This window comes from Athene cunicularia (genome assembly GCF_003259725.1).
Source record: "Athene cunicularia isolate RWA chromosome 1 unlocalized genomic scaffold, athCun1 chr1_part2, whole genome shotgun sequence".
NCBI classification, from domain to species: domain Eukaryota; kingdom Metazoa; phylum Chordata; class Aves; order Strigiformes; family Strigidae; genus Athene; species Athene cunicularia.
In genome coordinates this window covers 30,667,359-30,693,975 of record NW_020799092.1, presented here as the reverse complement: position 1 = coordinate 30,693,975, position 26,617 = coordinate 30,667,359, and the positions used below count along the sequence as shown (strand labels likewise).

Sequence of the window (26,617 nt, the reverse complement as noted above, 5' to 3'; positions counted from 1 at the left end):
CCCCCCCCGAAAAGTGTCCTTATCTTTATATTCAATGGTTGTGCAGCACAGAACTCAGCATCTCCTTTAAATGTCTGAAAGACAATCCCCTAGGAGACTTAAGCAGGAGTGTCCTCTTATTGCTATTTTAAGCTATGGTGGTAAGAAAAGCTTGCACTATTTAATATCTGTTTCTAGGTAGGGCAGAACAGAAAATCTGGGTTCTAAGAAACAGTATTCAAGTGGTTTGAACTGGAATTCCCATTACCTTTTTCCTTCTTTTGTACTGAACTTTCATTGCAAGGACTATCCACAAAGTAGGAGAGAGAATTAACCTCTAGAATCTGTGGTTTGTAATTAGAAAACCATTATTATGTTAAGCAAAAAAGTCTAACTAGAAAAACCCACATTGTGCCTCTAGGAACTTGATATACCTTACTTATAAAGCTCCCAGACACTGTCATTCTACAAATGAGACTGTGAGAGGAGCAAAAATGTATAAAATTCATATAAATAGCTTGGCCATGCAGAGAATTCCCCTCTAGGCATACCCACAGAGCTAACCAAATCTAGAGATTTTTAAATTGTTTTAGTGTTATCTAAAGACCTTCCAGAGTATGATAGCAGTTTCTTTGAAGTTAACTTTATCCAGATTAGTAGTTTATCATCAAAGAAACAAGAACACAATTTAGAGCAGCCAAATAGCTCACTGCCAACATACTTTTAAATTAATCCTTGAATTAGAAACTTTTATCTTCATAGGCATCACTTCTGCAACAGTTTCATCTTCTAGAAAATGCTGAATATTTGTGAGGGAAGATGTTAGAAATTCAGCACTGAAGTTCTCTACATGACACTGAAGAAAACCATTTTTTACAGCCAGCAGAGAATGTATGACAGCACTAGGCCCACTTTCCCATCTCAAACTAATCTCAGGTGATGAATTAACTGGTCCAGCCACAGATTTACAGTCAGAACCTGTTGCAAATGGAAAAAAAATCAGCATTACAATTTTTCAATGTACAAAAAAGCAATTACAATGATATTACCTCTATTGTCCAAGTGATTTTCCAAAAGTACTTTAAATTTATTATTCACAAATTAGTGTTGCAAATACAGAACTTCAGAGCAAATGTCTAAGTATATCACTTCAAAGCACTAAAGAGAAATAAACAGTACACACAAGGACTAGTACCTCACTGTGACAACAGAAGAGGACAATACAGAAGTATCAGCATGCAGGCAAAAAAAAAAATCCGTTTCTTCAATGTCTTGATAGAAAAACAATTTTGCATACTTTTCTGCTAACTCTTTCAATTTTAATTCAGAAAAACACTGAAGTCCATTAACTCGCTCAGGAGAGCAGGTACTCTCTTGGAGAGGCAGAATATCCTGACTCGGGAACTTTACTTGCTAACATACAGGAACATAAACAGTAGGCAGCAAGATGAAGAACATGACCATATGGTACTTCCACTATTTGGGTGGCAGTAGATTTGAACCTTGAAAAAAAAACCCAGCAGTTTTTTTGTTAGTGTCAGTATCTTTAACCAATAAGGACACCTGCAACATTCAACTAAATAGTTCTAAAATTAAAATAAAATAAAAGACTTAAGGTAAGGTGGGAGTGGAGTGGCAATGACCAGTATACATTTGTTGTACAAAAAGGAGGGTTCACCACCAAAAATAATTACTCCATGGGATTCTCAAGTCATATCGTCACTATGATGGCTGACCTACAGAAATTATCTGTATGACAAAAAGCATATTCACAGCAATTATATTAAGAAGCAAACACTGAAACTTGAAAGATAGCTGAAATCAAAGTAACTCAAGAGAAATCAAACGCATTATGTCAATTTCTATTAGTAGAGCATCTAATTGTTAAACAAATTTGAGAGAATTTAAATTTTAAAAAAATAATGCTTCTTTGTTTAAACTCTGGTTCCCTCAGTAAAGTCTAACGTTTACAAGCTCAGAAATTGGAAAAAAGAAGTGGGTAAAGTTAAATTTAAAGATGAAGAAAGACTTCCTTTTTCTATTTTTGTTTCTTTAATACTATTCCTTCTCCTCTTCCCATACTACTGACATGCAGTTTACTGTAATTTCCCCTTCCTGATTTCTGCTTCTGCATATATGAGCAATTACCAGAAAGCTGAAGAAAAGGTGTATGGGAAATCTATCAGCAGCCTTCCAATACCTACAATGAGGTTACAAAGACAGAGTCAGGCTCTTCACAGTGGTGCTCATCAGAAGGTTGAGAAACAACAGCTCAAATTGCAACAAGAGAGGTTCAAAACAAATGTAAGGAATGAGGAAAATTAAGCAGTGGTGCAGGCTTCCCAGAGAGGCTGTGCAGTCTCTGCCCTTGGAGGTCCTTTCCAAGGCCTGATGGGATAAAGTTCTAGATGAAGTGCAGTCAGACATATAGCAAGAGGCAGTAACTTCATTCAAGTAATACTGCCCCAGCCTGAACATAGTACAGCTCTAAAAACTGTAATTTCAAGTTTCAGTGCAGCATGCAACAGACACTGCCTGGAGCTACAGCAGCCTGGCAGAGTAATTATTTTGCTTTCCTATCTGTAGGTTCCTCTTTCTGTATGGTGCCTAGTTCTCACTGACAACCCAATGCAGCAGTAGAGTCAGGGCATATATGCACATATCTATTGGCACTAGAGTCAGGATAGATGAACATATCGTTGATCTGGGTTGACAAAGTGCAATGGGAAGACCTGTAAACGAACATAAGAACGTTCAGCCTCTGCTGTGAACCAAACCTCTCCCTTTGCTACCTCTGTGCATAGAGGTTCCACAGCAGCCATGACTCCAATCCTTCCAAGGTTTAAAAGTACAAGATCTCACATTTCTCTCAAAAAAAGAAAAAAAAAAGGCAGCACACTGCAAGTGTCAGGTACCTTTTATGGCTCTAGTCCAGACAGAAGAGAATTAGCTACCAACAACCCTTGAGAGGAATGGCAACTGTCCAGATGGGAGAATAATGACCACTCTATCCAATGAATCTGCAATTGGTTTGGGAAACTTTGTTTCCCTCAAGGATCTATATTATTCCAACAAATACAGAGAGAGAAATAAGTAGTATGTGCCGTAAGTATTTCCAGACCAGAAAAGAGTGTCTGTATTATTGCTGAAAGAATCCAAAGCACAGCAAACTAGCAAAAGAAAAGACCATGGCTGAGACTGAATGTATGAAGTCAATCTTGGTTATCTTGCAGATATCAGAAAGGGGCACAGTCAAGAGAGGAAAATTGCATTAAACAATTTGGAAGCTGCTGTGAACTGCTGTTCCTTTCTCCTTCAAGCAGGACAAGGTCTCAGTAAAAGGACTTACCCTTTCCAGAGTACCTCTGACATGTTCCATTCCCCCTTTTGTTATTTCTGCCAGACAAGAGCTAGTAAAGACATCATCCTGCAGCCAGCCCAGCAGGCAAATGCACAGCTGCCACAACTTATTCCAGCTATTAGGCACACTTTTTCCTTTCTACACCTACTGCATAACAGTATAGTAGGTTTTAAATGGTTATTTTTACCTAGAACACTTTCGTAGACTGTAATTATGACTGGATTATCCTTTGCTTTGCATGGTTCCTCAGTTTACTGGTTACAGTTGTTAATTCTTTCCTCCACTGTTTTCTCCCTTAGCTCTTCTACTAGAATAACGGGAGATGGGGAGCAGCAGTGGCTGCAGAAGATTCCTGACTCAGTACAGAAAGCTCTACAGTGGAGACAAGAAAAGATGTACATTACAGAACGGGAGCGACCAGTGGTGTACAAAAAGAGTGTTGTTGAGCCACCCATGCAGATAGCTACCCAGAGAGAAAGGAAGACATATGAAGTGGAAGTATTTAGAGATACCAACCAATTATAACCTTCTGTCCATAAAATAATCAGCCAACATACAAGCCTCTCAATCAGCTGCACCAGAGGAAGCAGGTTCTAGTTTTAGGTACACATGAGAGCAGGAGGGTGGCATGTTCTTACTATTTACTCCCTTGCTTATACAGAGGCTATGACAGATAAGCAGAAATCAGTTTGCTTGCTGTATGAACTGAAGGTCAGCCATGAGTCTTCCCCGCTGGACCTCCTTCTTGCCTTCAGATGCCTGAATGTAACTACAACATCATGAAACAGCTGCTCAGTCAGCAGCTGCTGGCAACTGCTCAGCTTATCAATAAATGGGTTCTTTAGCTAGGACATGAGAGGCTGTACCATCAAGCACAACTTCCTGAAGAAAGTCCATACTGCTAGAAGGCTGGAAATAAATGGCAGCTAACAGCTGCTATAGCTGTTTCCTGGGAAAGGAGATGAACCAGAGCAGGAAGTAGGGATCTGCCCCAAAAAACCTACAGCGCAACAGAGCTGGCATCCAGCAATCCATGCGGAAGGCTGGCAGAGGGGAGCAAAGCAAACTGTGACATGAAGTGGCATGCCAATATATCATGCCAAGAAAAAAATCCTCACAGTACGTTAACTAGGTTTTCTGGCAGGGAATGTATATGTACTCAGGCCCAAGAACAGCTCTGACAATATAATGGTTGATCTAGTTGTGCAAATATCTGGCATGAAACTACACCTTGTGTTCCTATCAAGCTTTAAAAAAAAAAAAAAAGGCTGTACTTGCAGCTTACCTTTCCTGACACATAGTCAATTCTTAACTTTCCTTAAATCACAGATTATAAATCTGTTTAAACTTGGATGTTAATTTAATCTAGAGAAATAAATCTTGAAGAAAAGAAACACCCCTTCAAACTGAGGTACATTTAAGCAAAGTATCATTAGAACAATAAGGGAGTTCCATCTTCATAAAACAATAACAAAGCAATGCAACTTATTTGATTTTTAAATATCAAACTTATTACCAGAATTCAATGCAATGCATTTTTTTTTACCCACACTAATCAGAAATGGTTCCATTTTTATTTCCTTCCCTTTGAATGTATAGCAAACAGGAAAGAAAACAGTAGATATTCTAAACCAGCATAAAAGAGAATGCTATTGTACTAACATAAAAGTGGTTTTGTGCTTCAAGGCTAATACAGCGTTTTTATTTACTTAGAACAAATGTTTCCAACTTGAATTTTACAACACTGAGATCTTATTGTCAGTTCTTACCAACAGTTCTGTTGCAAAGATAGTGTCGAACACTGATATTTCCCAGTTGATTTGGTATCACTTGGTTGACCTGTAGGCATATTTCTGTGTCTTCACCTCTTATGTCAATTTCACCATTAACACCAAATATTTGAAAAACCACAACAGACATCTGTCAACAAAATCAAGATGAAACAATATTAGATTAAAAATTGAATCTACAGTGGTTATTATTTTCCCCAGAATAATCAAAAAATCTTTGTATCCATAACTCTTGCTCTCAGAAAAGCATATAATTTTCTCATTTCTTCTTACTGTACCCATTGGCTTAACAATGGGTTGCTCCATTGTCTGTCCAAAAACAGACACTTGTATTTAAACCCAGTAATACTAATTCAGAATTGGCCAGAGAAGTCCTGAAAGCGAGACAGACTTTCTCCACTCTGACAAAGAAGCATGTGACCTGTGTGACACCTGAAATCTTCTAAGGCTGCATTTAACTTTATGCACATAATAAGCACAACCAAGCATTTGTGGCACTGAATCGGATCAGGTTAAACAACCAGGATAGGCTACTAAAGTTTGGCTATCTGCATAATAGTCAGCCCTTTTTCTCTATTTATTGTAGTGTCTTTCAAACAAAAATAGCAGCCAGTTTGAAAAGCCAGCTTTGATATTAGAAGATATATGTCCATCATCATTACTACTATTTTGGGCTCATTCTTCTACTGACTTTTTAGTTATAGTCTACAAATAGAAAAAATATGCTAATGTTAATTTGCATAACTATGTGAATGAATTCTGGATTTTCCATATTACCTATACGCACCCATGACTGAAAATTTAATTTAAAGGAACTGATCTTTTAAGTCAGCTGCTTTTTTTTTTTTTTTTTTTTTTTTTAAATGAAGGTGATCCACAAATAGTTTAAAGCAAACGTAGGATTACATGACTAACGCTACTAAAAAGGAAAATACATCAGCAAGCACACAACAGATTTCAGTAAATTCACTTTCTTTGAGCTCACAGACTCTTAGGTTTCCAGTTTATTACCTTAACTGATACAAGAATATAATTTAAAACGCACTGACTAGGGCAAGGATCAGCAAGGAAGTAGGAGATAGGCAGACTGAAAAAGTTGGACCCCACACAGTGACTCAAGGAGGGAATCTGTGTCTACGTGCATCATTATTATAACTTCCTCTAAGAGCTGGGCATTGACCTGACATAATCCTGGACAAGAGGCATCTCTGATCTGACCCACCAGGGCAATTGTTATGCTCCTATTTGCAAATACTACAGAATGCTACCAGGGCTAAGGAAACATCTCCATATAAGAGATATCAGAAGTATGGTGTTTTCTTTATATCTAAACTTGATGATGTTAAAAAGCTCATTTTAAATATCATATTCAACAGAGCATAAGAGAAAAAGATGATATTATAAATATTGCTGTGTACTAAAGCAGAAATATTTTCTGACATTTTAAAGTGGCTACTGTCATTTATCAACAGCAGCTACAGAGAAGATAACATGGACAGAGAATGCTCAGTGTAACATGGATTATAATCTTCATTAGTACTTAATGCAAGCGCACTAAATCTACAGGCTTACATAATGCACTAACAAGAGCTCCCAAAACTACATGAAAAATCACCTCTAAAAGCATTCATTTTAGCTCTACCTTAAGCTTTAATTTACTGAAGCACGTATTCTAATGGAATTCAGCATTACCATTTCTTCACTAGTCTCATGGGCATTCTCTGAAGCAGCGCTCATGGCATCTGGAGATGACCCATCACAATTTTCAATCACTGTGCCTCCTTCATGGGCATTTTCTGATGGGCTTTGATAGTTTGTGGCTGTAATACCTTCCGTATATACATCAGAAAAAAACGCAAAGTTAGCATAGCATAACCTGAATCACTCCTGCGTTAAGAATAAAGTCAGTGTCTGTTACTGTATGCATACATTAACTCATTTTTTAAGATGAGTTGAATGGCTTATTAAACAAATATTTATGACTGACCTGCCAAATCTGTTCCTCCTACAGTGAGTGCAAAATTCTAGATGCTATGCAAGTAAGGCAGGATCACAGTGACAAAACCAAAATAGCATTCTACATGCATTGTTTAAAAAAAATTGTAAAGGGCCTCTTTTTAGTCTTCCAAATCAAATATAAAACTGATCCTGCAGAAAAAAGGTTGAATACTCCAAGCCATGTACCTAAAACACTGTACAGTGCCTTTAGAAGAAATGTGTGAGGTTTTATGTTTAGAGAAATAAGCTGTATATATTTTCGTTATTGTGATCATGGTAGTGTTTCCTTGACAATGAGAAAGCATGCAGACTTAACCTGCAGTTAAAATATAGTTTAACAAGCTAAAGAGACATATAAAGGTTATTTAAAATGGAAAATGTATTTTATGGCATACTCCCACATAAGCACATGCAGGAATACTCCTATAACCCAAATATATAACAGGTTTACAAGTGAAGCTTTCTTCTTTTCAGTCTAGAGCAATAATAAGAAATCCAACAGAAAAAAATGTCATTCTTCATTGAAAGTAGGATTTATTAGAAAAGAGGTACCAATAAAGTCTTCTCATCGTATTTCCTGACATTAAAAAGTTATTTAATCAGTTTTGCCAGAGAGCTAATAGATCACTACAACTGCATACGTCCACAATACTACAGACTATATAAACATCATTACAATATGCTTGAATTCCTCCCTCAGATCAGGAGCAAATGCTCACGCAAAAATAAGCAAAAATTGGACAAATACCTATGTCAACAGCTAGGAACTGCTCCATAAGGAACAAGCTGAAGAGAGACTACCAGATCCATCTGCCTAGCAATTAGTGAAATTCCATTTCTTTTTCATCTACTTCTAAAAGTCAAGCTTCTTTACCACTCCAAGCATAACATTGATTCAGTGTACAAACCTGTAAACACTTATAACAAAGCAAGAGCTTTTAAGCAAAGCAAGAAACAGTTCTGCTTAATACAGAGTTGCAACACAGTACTGCAATGCTTTGACTCTCCTCAAGAGAGGAAAATTAAGTAGTGCTTAATTAAGTAGCACTACTTCAGTAGCACATCTTATCGCTTTCCCTTGAGATGATGTGCTGTGAATACACCTAATAATACTGACTGGAGAAGCTAAAATAAATAGTGCTGTACAGTATCCAGAATTTGCTGCACTACAATCCTTCCAAGTATTATTTTAGTTTGTTGTTTTAGCAACAAACAACATTTTCATGTGTTGCTTAAAAATATTTTGTTAAGCCTACTTACCTTTCTCCAGAAAGCTCTGGCTGTCACTTCCATCACTCTCTACCAAATGATCCTCTAGCATCATGCTGTCAATAGAGATGGTATCCAGAGAGACTTGTGATGGACTTCTCTTCATATTCTTGTAAGAAACAGAGAATGTAGGAAGGTTGGACGGGCAGCGTTCCTTAGGCTTTGCACTTTTAAAATATAAAGGTATCAGGAAATTATTATTTCAAATTAAATGAATTACATAGAAGTTACTTTAATAATTCCTCTAAACCGAGTAAGATATAAAGGAAAAAATCTCATCATTCAATAATGCTTTGGAAAAAAAAAATAGGTAAGCATAGAAACAGCATGCATTCCTGCAGATATTTGTGTCAATATTGTTCTCAACATGTTTTACAGTGTTTAAACTGAAGGTAAATAGTTTAAATCAATTAACTACCAGTTCATTGTAACTTTCATTGAATGCTGGATACTGCATATCTTATATCTTTATATACTTCAAAAATTTTCTTCTACTAGATGTTCACTTCTGTTGACCATTACTAAAAATATGTGGCCAGACAGGTAAATATTTTCAAACAGTAGGAATAGTGACTTAGTATAAAATCTTCTATACCTTGATGAAGACTGAGATGCAAACATTCTAACTGAAGTCACTTTGTCTTTGTTGATTTCAAGCTCTTCAGATTCTAAGGCAGTTTCTGTTTCCAAGTCAATGACTTGGTTAGGACAGCCTTCAGTTGTGTCATCCTGTTCGTTTAACTTATTTGAGAATATGCTTTTGTCATCCTCTTTATCAATGAAAAATTCAGTAGAATCTTCTCTTTTATTTAAAATGGACACAGAATCCCTAGGATGCAAGCTACTTTTCTCACTTAGGGGTCCACAGACCTCCTCTGAATCACTTCTACTAAAAAGTCCACTGCTTCCTCCTTCACTTGTATCTCCCAAACCTTTATCTGATGCATCATCTGAAAATGATGTTCCTTTCTGAAAATCCATATTACTGTGTGATTTAAACAGAAGAGGATCTATTAAAATTCCTTTATTAACTTCAGCGTTCAGAGGCTTGCCGTCATTTACATCAAAATCAGTAACACCAGCTTGCACTATCTTATTGTTAGCTAATTTACCCTCTGAAGAAAGAGCTTCCCCATTTCCCAGAGGGGAGAGTTCTGATGCCATGGAACTTCCTTCTTCCACAACTGGAGACTTACAAGGGTTTCCCTGAGTCACTGGATGGAGTAGTAAGGCTAGTTCTGCACTTTTCAGCAGGATCCCAATGCAGACATCTGTTTGCTTTGCAGGTTTTCCTGTCACTGCTTCTACGTCATTCCTTAAGTTTTCCAGGAGCGATACAAGAGATTCATGGAGAAACAGCAAAAAAAGATACTGGTAATGATTGATCTGCATGCTTACATGTTTTTGAACATGGACAAGAACATGTACATCTGCATCAGAGGAAGAGCTTTCAGAAAGCACTCCTGAAGTGTCTGACATCTGAATGCCATTGGTCAAGGGCTCTGTCTCACTGCTGTAATATTCCTTTAGAAGTTTTTTACGTTGCAGCCTATGAGCAAGATCACTAGATTCACTTTTTGGAATGTTAAAAGCTGTCTGCTTATACAAGAAAAGCTCTTTTTGTGACTTTGCAAACCTTATTGGCTGACAAATCCAAAGTGAAAGTGGGAATGAGTCCACAAAGCTTATTGGTCGACCTTTCCCACTTTTCGTTCCTTCATAATCTATCCAAAATTGGGAAAAATGCAAGGACCAAACATCAGTAGCTGCAGATGTCTTTAAAGCATATTTATTCAATTTTGGGATGATATAACCTTTATAAACATCATGCATTTTAGTATCTTGTTCATGAGCATGCCTCTGAAAGATTGGATGCAAAAGATGAAAATTATTCTGGGACTTAGGAAAAGTGGTGAAAGTTCTACTGAAAAAATCACAGTCTTTGAAGTTCTGAAACAAAGCTTCTAGATCAGAGTGTCTGCAGTTTGGTGAGTATCTTGTATTCGTAGCAATCATCTCTGAACTTTGAATGGAAAGTGCACGAGGTTGATCTTTATGAATTTCAGGTTTGTTTTCAGATGGGATGATAAACTGCAAGAGAGAAATATATTTTGTCTAGTTAGACATATATAGATTAAGAAGGTACAGAATTAAAGAAACAATAACAGCCATGACAGCTAAAAATAAAGGAATATAATTATAATTTTATGAGAACTCTGGTATACTAATACAAAACAGGGATAAGTCAGGCTCACAGATTATCATTTGTGTTTCCTCTCATCTTTAAGAGGAATGCTGGAGCATCTAAAACTCAATGTTTGTACAAAAAAGTAAGGGTCTCAGGCTTTTCTTATAATGAAGGATTTAGATTTTGGTCAGCTATATTAGGCTGAAATGTCTCATTTCTTCAACTCAGAAACAGCTTGGCAGAAAATTTCTTCAAGTGTTCCCAGTATTTACAACGTTGAAGTCCAAATTATAATTTTCTGGGTTTCAATCTGATTTCTCAAACATATTTTTTCACTACCTTGAGTACTACAATATTTATTTCTGTTAAGATACAAGGAAACAATTAAATGTGCTAACACAGCTAATATTCTTAACATTGCAAAATAAAGAATAGGTATTTTGTAACTATTGTCTCATAATAATAGATTTTTTCGTCACAAAAAAATATACTCCAACTCCTAAAAGAAACCCCAAACAATTCAGTATAATTGATTTGATTTAACTAGCATATCTTGAGTGTTAAGTTTTAAAGGAAATATATTTTTGATGCCAAATTCTGTATCTGATGTTGTTAACGTGGACCTTGGCCACACTAGTGCTGCTAGTATCAGTGACACCACCTTCTGTCACATCATCTCCATGATGAATCTAAAAAGACCACAGTAAAAAAGTCATCTTAAAGACACTTAAAAGATGGGATTGATGAAGTTTCTTCATGTAAAAAAAAAGGACTCAGAACAAAATAACCAAAGATGTAACTATATGATATATAAACAAACACACCGTTAATAAAACTTGCATAATTTGCCAGAATAAAAATAATACAGTTAATATAGGGATGAAATAATTAATATGAATCAAGGCTTGAGGGATTTAAGAATACTTTTATCTTCTATTAGTTTAGTGGTCTATTTACATATAGTAATTCAGTATTAGATCAGCCTGTCTTTGTAGTTGCCTGGTTGCCTGTCTCAATAATTCTTTTCATTCAGGACAAACCATGTCCTTTTAAACTCCATTAAATATGCAGCACGAGCCTTAGGAAGATAACCATCTCTCCATATGCTGACTTTTTAGAACGCTTGAAACTGTGGGCACCATTGAAAAGACTCATTATTTTGTTCACTTCCAAACCTTGGAAGCCAATGCCCCATGCAAATCAAGGTGTTGGGGGGAAGGAATAAAATTTGTCTGCTTGATAATCCTTCCCTTCCAAAGAAGGAGAAGACAACAGAAGTAAAAATCAGATGTTCAGCAACATTAACAAGCGCCACTCCTCTGGAATAAACTTATAGAGAACCTGTGCTGGCCAAAGCCCAGCATGAAACAGAAAACAGTGAGAATGGGTTTTGGAGAAAGATATAAACCTTCAGAAGAACTGCCTTCTTTGCTCCAGCCATTCACTAACAAGACAAAAGAGTTTTGATGTACTACAACCAGAGGAACAAGGGAGGGCCCCTGCATTAATGTAGAATGCAAATATGAATTTTTTGCTAGTTGTTTTTACTTCAGTGCTCAGGGGTTTTTTTCTGCTATGTCAGCTTCATTGAAGACGATGTAAGAATTTAATACTCCCATTCAGGTCTTCAATACAAAACCAAAATACCCCCAGGACATAAATGAAGTAGGATGGAAGACAGATGTCTGTCTTCAAACCATCATATTATGAATAGTTTTCCAGCAGTGTTGCTTATTGTGTGGGTTTTTTGTTCATTTATTTTTTCATTTATTCCTTAAGCTGCTTTGCTAACAGCTTTTCAGAATAAGAGAATAAGTATTTTCTTCCAAGGAACCACAAAACTCCTTCTCAATGACAGCTTACCTTTAGCATTAGTCCATCAACTCTAACATCAACGTGTTCATCTGATTTTGAGTTGTCATTTAACTTGTACATGGCCATGAACTGAATAAGACTCTGTTTCAAATCCAAGACGAATTGATTTAGCCAAAGAATACTTCTCTCATCCAGGGTGAACTGTAAAGCATTCAGTTGGCCATATACGTTTGGACATGGAACTAAAAGAGAAAACAAAAGAAAATCATGAGAATAAGTAAGATGTTTAGGGGTTGTTTTGTTATTTGTTTAAAATGAGTGCAGTATTACATTTCCACCAGTATTTTACATCAGAGAAAGAATGGAAGCCCACTCCTTAAGTCCCAAGTAAGAATAAATTAAGGAATACTTAAAGTGATGGCTTCTTTCTTTCACTCCAAGCAAGTAACTGAATTTTTGAATGCAAAAGCTAATATCATAATAGAATGAAGTCTGAGGAGAGAGGGAAAAATGTCCTCATTATAGAGGACAGGCAGGACCAAGGAGATTTGCTGTCCTCAAGTCCCATCCCCAACAAATCCACTGAGATTTCTGTATACAAAACAGGGCAAAACCCATAACTCAATAATAAAAGTAACTCCAGTAGATCTTCATTGCATCTTAGATACTACTGCAATAGTTTGGGGTCTTTTATGTAGCCAGATAGTGGAACTACAGAAACAACACATTTATGTTGGAGAATGAACAATTTGTGTGTCAGTAAAAATTTTGTGTTTTCAGACTTAAACCTCGTGTTTATAAAAAATGGTATTTATAGGACATTGCCAGGAGCAAGCACTGCAGAAATGGAGCAGTGTTGTGTTCCTTCCATTTTAGAAAGCCATTACCTACTTTCAACTGTCAACCTGGAATCAGTATTAAGTTTCATAAAGGTGAAAGTAACACTCAAAATTTATAGTTCAGAATAAAAAAAAAAAAGAGAATTACTAGGGAAGTCCTTTCCATCTGGGTAGTAATATTCAGTGAATTCAATATGAATAGCTGGCATTTCTGGTGGAAGATAAAGTGACTTTTTATTGCAAGAGATCAGAACTTTAGGGGAAGAACGACACTGGTCTGCTGTTGAAACCTGTAAAAGAAAAGATTTCATTAATACATTACATCTTTATGAATCATTAGGCATTTGTAGTTGCAAGAAGCTGCGCCCCTAGTAGTGTAACATTCCACTGCTCTCAGATGTGGATCCCCTAACTACACAAAGTGCTGATGAGAAACACCTAGTTGCCTTGTAGTAGAAACAATTCACATAGAACAGTTTCACAAGAAAACTATAAAGTATTAATGGTACCAGATCCCCTTCCTTCATGCGAGGCAGGAGTCAGCATGTCACTTTCAAAGGCATTCAGTAGAAGCCTGGAATTACCTGGTATCTTTACTGCAAATACTACAGCTCCTGTAGAAGCAATTATACTAGGACATATATTTGCATACTGTCTGTCCAAAAGGATCCCATATCTAGCTGATAAGGGATAGATAAGCTAGATAAGTTTATTATGCATGTGTCCAAAAGTCCTTGTACTGTCCTAAGGACAGATTCCAGTATGTGGGCGAACTCTCAACTGTCTACTGCTAAGCAAGGTGTTCAGAATGCACCTGGCTGAGATACATATGCTTGGCTATGCCTGAAGGTTTAACTTCACAGGGGAATCAAAACACTACAGAATGCTAATCCTCCATTTCTGTTTCCTCCCAGTATAAGTTACAAAACAATAAAGAGATTGCCTTTTGATAAATATTTGACCTTAAATTTCTTGGAATGTAACCTTGTTTAAAAAGGATGAAAGAGGGTTTTTTTGACAACATACAACACCTAGCAGGTCAGACTGCTAGTTTGAAACTAGCCAGCGTATTAGTATCAAATATATGATTATGACTACTTGTATTAGTTTCACTGGAAATAAGGAATATAAAACTTTTATAAGCCTGCTTCACTTTATGTAGCTCTTTTCAAGCTGCAAAACATCTCTGTATTAACACACACAAATATTCAAGTAATAACAGACTTATTTAGAAAAATAGCTTTTTGTAAATTATATAAAAATAATGACAATTAAAAAATTGAAAATATATTTGTATGGGGAGGACAAGAAGACAAGCATCTGAAGAGCAGAAGGCAAATGAAAACACCAACAGCACAAAATGGTATTAAAAAACCCTTTCAAACCCAGATGAAGGCTTCTGGCAACCTCCCACTCCACCAGAAGCAATATGGCAAAATAAGCATTGAAAAACGGAACAAGAGCAAGTAGAATTTGCAGTGACTAAAGGGCATACACTAAGCATTTCTGTTAGGACCTAAAATTTAGAGTAGATCCTCCTATATTACTACTATACACTTCCTTCTCTATTCTAGTTGCCTCCAAAGAGTGGATCTGAACCATAACCAGCAACTAAAACTACTCATTCAAACAAAAGAGGGGGTGAGGAGAAAAAAAACAAATAAAAAGGTTGAAGTGTCTACTCAAAGTATCACTGGGGAAGGGAGAGAGGGGCTGGAGAAAAATGTTAAAAACTCTTAATTTAACATTTAAAAAACAAATCTATGTACTTTGAAAAAGATAAGAATAAGAAAAGCATGAAATATAAAACCACATATTAAAATACTGGGTACCTAATATAGTACAATGAAAAGATGAAATTCCAAAGGCCCAGATTTGGGTAACAGTAGAACCTGGATCCAACACATAATTATGATAGAGTATCATCTAACATAAAGCTGATGTCCACCAACAAAACAGAAGCAGTTCCATAAAGATCTAATCCAATAACAAATGGAAAGACTTCTATTAATTTCAATGGGCTTCAGAATTGTCCCTTAAAAAACAGTTACATAACAGTCAAGGGCAAAGTAGCCCCAGTTTTACTAACTTGAAGAAACATACCTGGTATATATTGAAATCTGCAAGTCTAACCACAATAGGACTAGACATCAGTTTGCCCTTTGGTTGTTGGGAAGATACAGAGGAAGCCCTAGATGTTCCTTTTGGTATCTGTTCCTTGCCTGTAGGAAAGAATAGTAATGGAATCTTTGAAAAGAACAGTCTTTTTTTTAGAATAGTTTTAACATTTCATAGAATTAGAGCATTAGTGATGCAAACAAAGTACCTGTTTGTAGGTTCTGAGGAGATACAGAAGGTGATGATTTGGGAGGACAATCTATGACCTGGTCCTTCACAGCCTGCTTAAGCAATTCGACATTGCTTTTGAATTCATTTAATAATTCTTTGGCCCATCCACTTCTGGTTTTAGTGGCATCACTATAATGCATCCAGTGGTTGCAGCTGTCTCCTACAAATAAGAGAAAGGGTGGAAATATTAACTTATTTTAAAGTTTGCTTTGAAGTAAATAATAAATTTCCAGTATTTCACAATTCTTCAAACTATAATCTCATTGCATGCTGTAATTATATAACAGAAGTTATAGCAGATGTTAAAACAGAAGTTATATACTACATAAAAACAAATCTCACGGCTTCTGAAAATCACTCAGAAAACAATATTGCCACCTGCCTTTTAACACCACTAATGCTCAAAACATCACTGAATATTTCCAGTTCAGAGAAATTTGAGGACACATTAATGTCATATGTGAGAACATGCAAAAAAATGTTTTATTACAAAAAAAAAGTGAGAGCAAGTAACAGAACAGTGTTCTTATGCTCACTTTTTCCAAGCTTATCTTTCCTGCCAGAACTGTGTCCTAAGTTGTTCCTGGTCCCTTTCCAGAAATGTATTCTTTTTGGCTTGGCTTTCTAACACCTTTATGGCACACAAACAAGAAGATAAGTTCAATCAGTGTGGCAGTACACACAGCCTTAAAAATCAAGTCCAGTAGAAATTCTTTTATTCCTAACATGTTTCTGTTGATCAAGCACTTAAACCTCTGAAAGAAACCGAGATCTTTTCAAACAGTCCCTGTAAAGACAATCTACTAACCTGTTCAAATAATAAAGATGCAATACAAGTAACTTCTATCGAGTGGTACATCACTCTTTAAATACCAGCATCTGAAAACTTACTTTATTTGGGCCTTAATGTGGTTTCGGATTACTTACACTGAAGATGAGTAGATACAGCTGCTGTTAAATTAGGAAAATGCTTCAGGGAAAACAATTGTGACTGCAAGTCTTAATGCAAAGATTTCAGCATGGAAGAAGCTTTAAGAGAGAGGCCTGTCAAAAGAGACAACATTTTTCCCCACCCTCCCACCTCACAGTCTTTTGACAGTTATTCACATTGTTCTAGCTAAGTAAGAAGACAAAGGAACAGGGAAGAAAACAGAAAGAGAGCAAGAGGGCAAAGATACATTAAATGCAAATCCATGAGGCTCTAATTCTCCAAAACAGGGCTGAAGTGAGGTCACCCCAAGCAAATGCAGATAACCTCTGAAATACCTACAGGACAGAATTATTATAGGGAAAGCTCTCATATACCTTCTGGGAAGTCAATATGGGCAGTTGCCTCTCATAAGTGTCTCATTTGCACACTAACACACACAGCATGAGGAACATGTGGGAGCAGGAGGAATCAGAGATCTGCATGCAGTTGCAGGACTATGATCTTACTGGGATCACAAAGACACAGTGAGATACCACACACAACTGAAATGTTACAAAGGATTGACACAGGCTCTTTGGGAAGCACAAGCCAAGAAAGCAAGGAGGACAAGTTGCTCCTTCAGTGAGAACACATAAAGCTCTGCCTTGGGATGGATGATCAGCCAGCTGAACACTTACAGGTCAGTATTAGAGACCAACATGGATGATGCGGTGGATGTCTGCTACAGACCATCTGATTAGGAAGACGATGCGGTCCTCTTCAGACAACTGGAAGAAGTATCATGTTCACATGTCCTGGTCCTCATTAGGAACTTTAACCACCCCAGTATCTACTGGAGGGACAATACAGCAAGACACAACCAATCCTTGTGGTTTCTGAAAGTACACTGATGACTACCTTCTCACACAGGTAACTGAGGAGCCAAGGAGAGCACATGCTCTGCTAGACCTGCTTCTTACAAAAAAAGGAAGAACTGGTCAGGGATGTGAAGGTGAGGGGCAGCCTTGGCTGCAGTAACCATGACACGGTGGAGTTCAGGATTCCAAGGTGAAGGAACAACGCAAAAAGCTGAATGACAACCCAGGACTTCAGGAGAACAGCCTTTGACCTGCTTGAAACAATCTACTGGGATATAACCCTGCCAGGAGAAGGGTACAGGAGAGCTGGTTGATGTTCAAGAATCACCTCCAAGCCAAAAAATGGTCCTTCCCAAAAAGCAGGAAATCTAGCAAATGTGGAAGGAGGCCTGTGTGGATAAACAGGAACTCCTGACTAAATTCAAAGATAAAAAGGAAGCATACAGCATCAGGTTACCCAAAAAAAGAATATGGATGATGGTGTTAGGAATGCCAAAGCCTATTTGGAGTTAGATCTAATGAGAAGCATTAAGGACAAGAAGAAAGGTTTCCACAGGTGTATCATCAACAAAAGGAAGAGTAGGGAAAGCTTAGGCTTGCTGCTGAATGCAATAGGCGACCTGATGACAAACAACATGGAGAACACTAAGGTACTCAATGCATTATTCGCCTCAGTCTTCACTGATAACACTTGCCTTCAGAGTTCCCAGGTCCTTGAGACCTTTGGGAAAGTCTGGCGCAAGGAAACCTTCCTCTCAACAGAGAAGCATTAACTTAGAAAACATTTAAACAGATCAGACATGTACCAGTCCATGGTATCCTGATGAGATGCCAACAAGTGCTGAGAAAGCTGACCAGTGTCATGGGGAGGCCATTCTTAATTATCTTTGAAAGGTTATCACTGAATAGTGATTAGGAGAAGCTCCTAAGGACTGGAATAATTTTAACGTCATTCCTATCTTCAAGGAAGAAGATGAAAAGAACAACAGGCTCACCTAACCCTAAAGAAGGTAATGGAAGCAGGTAACAGAGCAACAAAGCAAATAATCCTGGACACCATTTCAAAATACATTAAGGACAGGAAGATGAAGGTAACTGGGAATATACATGCATGGATTTATGATGGAGAAGACATGCCTGCTGAACTTTACAGCCTTCTACTATGAGATGACTGACTTGATGGATGAGGGGAGAGAAGTGCATGTTGTTTACCTCAAATTTAGCAAGGCTTTCAACACTGTCTGTAGCATGCTTAGTGACAAAATGATTAAGCACTGACGAGGTAAATACACAGTGAGGTAGACTGGAAACTGGCTAAACTGTTAGTCTTTAAGGTTGTGATAAGCAGCATTAAGTCCAGCTGGAGACAATCATCTGTGGTATACACCCACAGACAATACTGGGGCCAATATATCTCCATTAATAACCTGGATGATGGGACAGAGCACACCCTCAACAGTTTTGCAGACAATACAAAACCAGGAGGAATAGTTGATACACCAGGTGGTTGTGCTACCATTCAGAGGGACCTCAGAAGGCTGGAAAAGTGACCCAACAGTAATCTCATGAACTTCAAAAGGAAATCCAAGTCTAGCACCTAGAGTACAGGCTAGAGGCTGACCAGCTGGGAAGCAGCTTTGCAGAAAAAACCCCAAACCTGAGACAGTAAGTTCAATATGAACCAGCAATGTGTCCTTGATGCAAAGGAAGCCAACAGCACCTTGGGCTGCTTAGGAAAAGCAGGTCAAAGAAGGTGATCCATGCCCTTTACTCAACCCTGGTGAGACTACATCTGGAGTGCTGGGTCCAGTTCTGGGCTCCTTAGTACAAGGTGGCCGTGGACTTACTGGAGTCAGTCAGGCAAATGGTCACAAAAACACTTAAGGGACTGGAATACCTTTCAAGGAAAGGCTGAGATAGCTGGGATCATTTAGGTTGGAGAAGAGAGAAGGCTCAGAGGGATCTTATCAATGTGTATAAATGCCTGATGAGGGGAGTGAAGATAAGGGAGCCAGACTCTTCTCAGTGGTGCCCAGTGACAGGACAAGAGGCAAAAAGCACAAAGTAAAACACAAGAAATTCCACTTAAACATTAAAAAAAAAAAATTCTACTGTGAGGGTGGTTAAACACTGGATTACGTTGCCCGGGGAGGCTGTAGAGTCTCTACCCTTGGAGCTATTCAAAACAAGTGGACACAATCCTAGGAAGCTAACTTTAATTGACACCACTTTTAATCAGAGGGGTTGGACTAGACAATCTTCAGAGGTGCCTTCCATCCTCAACTGTTCTACAATTCTATATATGGAGATGCCATTGCCACATTTATCTGTGAAAAGTGAAGAGCAGGCCAGATTGTAACAAGAAAACAATATCTTAGTGGAGCTGGCACTGATGTTGTTATCATCTGAATTTATTGCTGGTTGCCCAGGAAGAAAATGCTTTCTGATTTCTCATACTGTCTCAATATATCAGCATGATCAAGAATTTCCTGTGCTGCAAAGCATCCTGCATGATGGCAAAGCAGCAACTTTCTCTGATCAACATCCAGCAACACAGATAATGGATCTGGATAAAAGCTTTGTGAAAGCAGGTCTGGGAGAACTAGTAAAGCGATGGATTGCTGCACAGACAGGTTTACAACATCCAATAAGCCTGGCTTACATTAGGGTTATCAGAGTCAATGGATGCACAACCTGCTTCATTTTTCTTAAGTAATATGAAGGGCTATTGTTGGAATGCTTGATTTTCAATGAGTTAGAAATTTACCCTACAGCAATTACACCTTAGATTCCCTTTAGAGTCTTTCTGGGTGTAGTCTGTTACAAAAACTGTCAGTGCTAGGTTAACTAGATGATCTTCAAGGTCCTTTCCAACCTAGCTGATTCTGTGATTCTGTGAAAAACAAACCAACCCCCCACAAGAACCCAATCTTCAAAACAATTGTTGAGGGCTTTTTTCCTGAAGGATTAATCAAAGTTTCCATGAAGACTATACCAAAAGAGCTATTTCTAAATATTCCATAGCTAGAGAGGTACAAAACCAGAACATGTGTGGTAACGCTCACAGAAGTATACAGCTGTTTCCTCTTTGCCCACTGTTATAGATTATTGATACAGTGTTGTCCTTCAGTATTTCAGAGCCTTGACTTGCATACAGGGAATAGCCTGATACAGCAATATATAGAGGCAAGATACCCACATGGCTAGAGGATTCCCTTTGAACTTTCAAGATTAATATGTGCTCCTTTTACTTTGAGTAAAGTGACTCTTCTCTCTGTGACAGCAGTCTGACCACAGAACTGTCACACTCATCTACAATGGTGAGAAGATGATGACCCCTTAAAGTGGGGGGAAAAAAAAAAAATCTGGCATGTTTCCTCCCTCTCCACACACACGCGCGCACACACCGCCTATTGAATCAACCACCACTACCTTTCACAGCTTTTTGTCATAGATTATTAGTGACAACTAGATTTCTGTTACTTAAACATGTGTGTACAGAACACCATTTAAGACTGCAGGAGAACACTACTTTTAGGAGGCACCACCACTGTTCTGCAGATGATCTTTTCCATCTCTGGTTTCATGTCGTGGGAGTTATGGTCCATGTATCCATTACCTAAAAGCACGCTCAGTGAGCTTCTAACATGCCCATCCAAGCGCCTACAGTGCATAGCATAATCTGGCTAAGAATCCTTCCAAAAAAACCAATTTATTTATTTCTCTGGTTCTCTACATTTTCTCTGAGGAGAGCTCACAGAAATCATAGATAGATCAGACCCTCAGACACAGACACAGTAGGAATCAAAGTGACAGTAAATGAAAAACAGCTGGGTCACAAGACAGGCATGCATTAAACCTCTGTAACTTTTATAGGACAGGAAATGAATATCACAAATTTCAAACCGTATTAGGCCAATATACAAAGAAAGAATAGTGTTTTTCTTAAGCATATTCTTCTCTGTGCCTGTGCATGTTTATTCAACCTATGCTAAATTACATTTTTTAAGGTGCAAAAAATATACTTACTACTTATGAATGAAATAGATTGACATTACAGGACTCCATCTGCAACCATGAGTGACAAAAAGGACATCAGGCAAGCTACAGCTATTTCAAATCTTTAATGTACATGGACAGTCACTCCAAAATGACTGGTCTGTGCTAGCAAAAAGCAAAACAAAGCACAACCAACACACATATGCGCCTCCTTCAGCCCTGCCACTGAATCACCTTTGACCTCAAATGCAACAGCAAATTTATTTTGTCTCTTCCAAATTTTTCTGATTTCTGAAAAACATATTTACCAAAAACTATTTGTAAGAAACACTTCTTTGGAAATTGCTAACACCTGTTTAATAACAACCCCTTAACAAAAGGCTATACAATTAAACCTCTACACACTGGGATTCTTGTTTAACAAAATAAAGAACCAATACATTGCTTGGAAATGGACATATAATGATAGACTTCTACATGGAAGAAGAAAAATCTAGCAGATTGACTCAAAAATATCCAATTAGTGAATGCACAGTCTGCCATACTGCCTTTCTCTGTCAATACACAATTCTTTTCATGTCAGAAATGTGTAAACACCATTTTGTTGACCAAACAGAACCGTGAAAAGGAGAAGCATTTGGCCTAAAATAGCTCATTCACAGAAATTAGATTGGTTCCCAGGTTGTTCCTTTTGTTGTTTGCCTTTGCATGCAGAAGGAAATAAAAAGGTGTGTATTGCAAATGCTTAGAATATTATTATCCAAGCTGTATACAAACACAAACATATACACACACAAATTTTTTAGTATCCAAGCAAGATAGTTCCATTCCCAAGTAATTCACAAAATGCTCACTTTCATACCTGCTTTGTGAAATGGATAATAGTCCACTGTTAAATAGCTGAAGGAAAGCTGCATGGCCCCTCCTGTAACACGCCTATTTGAGTCTGTAAAATAAAACAAATTCTCAGCTCTGTAGACATTGTATTTAGCATGTTAGTTCTCATGTTGCTGAATTTCTTTAAACATCGAACAGATACTTCTTCCTCCCCTTTACTGGATCTTCTTACAACCTCATTATCTTCCCTCAGGATTTTCATTCAGATAATCTTCACTGGTTTCTAAAGATCAGGTTGTAGAACTCCATGTTTTGTACTCTGTCATTACTGACAAATTGCATATTGTTTTAAATGCTATTAAAAAGTAAAGACAACTCTGAACACATATTTGCAGTTTTTCTGAAACAAAACTGTTCACACTGAATATACGGCTGTGATCAGTCTTTCCAAATCAACATACACTTTCAAGAATATTGTAAATATCATTTATTGTATATTATTTGACAAATATTATTGCAGTGAAGTGGTCTTCTGAAAGGCCTCTGTTCTGATTTTTCCACTCATAAATTTAAACTTCATGGCCAAAAATAAATGGCCAATAAAGAGATCTCACTAAGAATGATAAATCCTAGCTTTAATAAATATATTGCATGTAAGGAAATACATCTCTAGCTAGTGAGCCTTATGCTCTGCTGCTCTTCAAGTGTCTTCCCTAATCAAGGAAATACACTCACTAAAACTTAAGTTTTTTATACTCCTTTCTTAAGCAGACCTTGTATGACTATAAATTTTTCAGTGACTAAACAGTTCCTTGGGTATATACTGATGTATTCTGATCATTTTTAAAATGCATGAAAGTAGTGTCATTAGTCTTTTTTTCCAATTCTAAATATGGCTATATACAATTTTTTAACAAAGCATCACACAAAGTTTTAAAGCCACAGAAAGAATGGAGCAAGTGTTCTATGTGCTGCAGGGCATACCAAATTCTCTGAATCAGTAACACACTCTTCTATAAGTCTATATTTTATAAGAGTACTACAGAAACAGATTGTATAATGACCCTTTCAAGCCACAGCAATGTTGCCACTGCATTCTTATAAGTTAATTGTGTTATGAAAAGAAAAAAACAGCTCTAACAATCAGACTGGACAGAATCAGCTTCTAGAAGACAGGAAAGCACTGAAGCTACTAGTGCTCTTAGCAATTTTTATTGCATTTATTCTAAAATACATCTAATAACGAAACGTTGTCCTGATAGAGGCACCTAGCTAATTTTAAATGTGTCTACAGACACTGAAGACAATTCTGAGTATTACTCTAAAATAAAGAAAAAATTCCTGATTAACATTATCATATTCCTCAAAAGTCTCCTAAAAATTATTATGGTTCACAGGTGTGTTATTTAAAAAAAAAGTTACCTTTTTCTTTAGAATGGATATCATCACATATATGCAAGTCCAAATGGGAAATTACTAAGTGATGAGAAGTTTCCTTAACATCAAAATCATTAAACAATTTTACTATGGCATCGTTTTGATCAGGTGCTGCTGTTGACTGGTGCGTTTTCACCTGCTGAGAGCTGGGTGCAGGGACAGAGCTCTGAAAAATATATAGTTATATCAATTTATAAAGTTTATCCTTCCTTTCAAGCTTAAGTATCCTTTTACTTACTCAAAATAGGCCTTTGAAATAAGGAAAAATGCACCATATGTATTCACCTTGGATCATTACTGAGATTAAAGTGTGTTGTTTGAGAATAATTCTAAACTGAGCTAATGGCTAGGCATCACAAAGAGGCAATGCCCATTCTCCCCTTCCCCTACACCTCTTTACAGCCTTGTCACTTGCAGCACTGGTAATTTTCTCTCTCTTGTTGCAAGCTGTTCAGGAATCTAAACCAACAGAAAATTAGCAATTTTTTGTTTGGCCCATTTCTGCTAGTTTAAGTACCCCAAGCTACATCATAATAGGGTCAAACGTGAGCTGCTGCCAGTACCAGGGAATTGGTGAGATGCAAGTACAGGGAACTGAAGAACCAGAACCTCCCTGCTCAGTAACAGTTAACCATTAGATGGCTGCAGCTAAACCACCAGATCACATTGTAAGCCATCAGGACCAGCACAAGAACTCATTTCTCCATTACAGTACGTTAGCTTTATTGTAAAATATTCTATACAAATTACTTTACTCAGTCTTAGTACTATATAATGGTTTATTTTTATAGGACTATCTTTTATCAGCATATTTGTGTGGCTTCTTCACAGACAAGTCCCCCCAACACTCATGAAGCTCTGCTGGTCTAGCCCACTGCATGTGCAGAAAGATGACCAAGATTTACTTAAGACTATCTTAAAGGCAGCATCAATATCACATCTATGACAGGAGAAATGTTAAAAATAGAATTATATTTCATTATATATTCCAACAAGAGAGCTGTGAAGGGAAGCTCTTACTGAAAGCTAACTTTTCAGTACCATGTAAACAAACTGGACAAGCACCTTAAATCATTATAGTAAGCATATTTACCCACACATTAAGGTTACGTTACTGTGTCTTAATTATTTTTGGTTTTAACTCATAACCAGAAAATATTTGGAGAGCAAATTTAGTAAACAGTTAATCAACTGTTAAATAAATACAGAAGTCTAAATAATCTGTACATGGATAAATACAAATTTTTTTTCTCCTGCAATTAACATCAATACACAAAATTTTGTAACAAAGTTTATTTTATCCTACCGTGATTCATTCCCAGTGTAATTTAAGATATACAGCTGAATGAACATGAGTAACTGAACACTTGCTAAAACAGATTAACACAACTAACCACACTGTGTTGTATTTTAGAACATCTGATAATGATATAGTGAGACAATCAATTATCATACCTGTGCTGTTTCAGAAGCCAAGCTTTTTCTCTGTTCTGTTGATTTCTCTATGGCTTCACTAAGGGATTTGGCATACTGCACCATGGCTTTCAACTGGGAATCAGTCAAAACCCATAGCAAATCATCCAGAATCAGAACCAGTTTTGATGCCACTACATTACAATCCTTTAACTGTAGAATTAAACAAGTCAAATGGGTCCATTAAATACTTATATTTCTTATATTAAATACAAGGAAAAAAAGTTGAATGCAAAACAACACTTCCCAAATTTCTTCCATATAGATAACAAACATTTTTTATTTTAAATTGTATTACTCATTAACCAAAAAGTATCTAAGAAATACTATATTTATGCCTCACTTTTTATTTGTTTGGCATGCATTGGATATTAAACTGATCCATTTCTCTAAACGTAAGTAATGTAAATATTGCCTGAACCTAGAGAGGTTCATAAACATGCATCATAAACAAAGGTCTGCAGATCAAATGATTTCATTAGTAGGAGCTGTACAAGGTCTTAATCTTCAAATACTGCCTGCAATATTTCCTGTAAACTCAACAGTCTTACCGATTGCACATTACTAAAAATTTAGTTTGGGGAATTCTACATTTTATATGGCTTAAATTTAAAACCTTTCCTATGCACATGTATGCATTAAGCGCATGAGTTAAATTAATACATAAAATAATAAAATATTCCAAACTTTTCAAATTTACCCTTCTTTTAAGCGTGACCCTAATTTTTGATTGGTTAGTAATCAGTCGAACTGGAGCACTCATGATTTCATGCTTAGAGCTCTGGATTGCATCTGCTTCTATTCTGATCATCTGCCAGTTGATTTCTTTAAAAGTCAAAACCTTTAAAGAGAAAAAAAAAGAGAAAAACACCTTCATGCAATATGACAGTTTACTTGAGCCTAAGCATGTGCATGTATATATTCATACATATATACACACACACATACACACACATTCACATGTATCCTTCATGCAGAGGCATATGAACAGAACAAATACAAGTCACTTACAGGTGTCCAGAAGTAAAGCCCTGATCCTTCTCTCTACCTCCAGAAATATTAAGCTAGTTCCAAGCAGGCAGAGGTAACAAGCAGCATTTAAAATATTCAGAAGAAAATAAAGGTCACAATTATTGCGTACTAGGTTGCTTTTGGTAGAGGGAAAAACAAGATTGCGTAGTTTAGTTTTAAAACACTAAATCCTAGTACATAGTAAAAGAACAGGAAGGGAAGAAAAGCTACAGGACAGGAGAGGGTTTTGGAGTGTTTTATTTTAACTAAAAGAGAAAGTTAAACATTGAGCACACTGTATGCCTTACAGACCCCACAAGCTTTGAAGCCATTGCATGGATTTCTAGAAGACACAGCAAGCAAATGTTAGAATAATGATACAAGAGGAGCAAGTACAGCTGGATAGTGAAAATCAAGTATGGGAAAATGAGTGATTGTCCAGCAGCAACAACATGAAGAACATCAAACAGACAGGACATCAAGA

General features: G+C 37.0%; 1 protein-coding gene across 1 annotated transcript in view; it reads right to left on the bottom strand.

Annotated features, from left to right (window-relative positions):
• UHRF1BP1L (UHRF1 binding protein 1 like) overlaps window positions 1-26,617 on the bottom strand; it is a 56,633-nt gene that overhangs the window by 6,007 nt on the left and 24,009 nt on the right. Inside the window, exons 6-18 of the mRNA XM_026864680.1 lie at window positions 25,823-25,963; window positions 25,105-25,275; window positions 23,635-23,815; window positions 22,238-22,321; window positions 15,566-15,748; window positions 15,343-15,461; window positions 13,388-13,529; window positions 12,449-12,642; window positions 8,993-10,488; window positions 8,389-8,564; window positions 6,823-6,959; window positions 5,110-5,260; window positions 701-957 (exon numbers count right to left, since the gene is read on the bottom strand). Coding sequence (XP_026720481.1) covers window positions 701-957; window positions 5,110-5,260; window positions 6,823-6,959; window positions 8,389-8,564; window positions 8,993-10,488; window positions 12,449-12,642; window positions 13,388-13,529; window positions 15,343-15,461; window positions 15,566-15,748; window positions 22,238-22,321; window positions 23,635-23,815; window positions 25,105-25,275; window positions 25,823-25,963 — 3,432 coding nt within the window. The remainder of the gene's footprint in view (window positions 1-700; window positions 958-5,109; window positions 5,261-6,822; window positions 6,960-8,388; window positions 8,565-8,992; window positions 10,489-12,448; window positions 12,643-13,387; window positions 13,530-15,342; window positions 15,462-15,565; window positions 15,749-22,237; window positions 22,322-23,634; window positions 23,816-25,104; window positions 25,276-25,822; window positions 25,964-26,617) is intronic.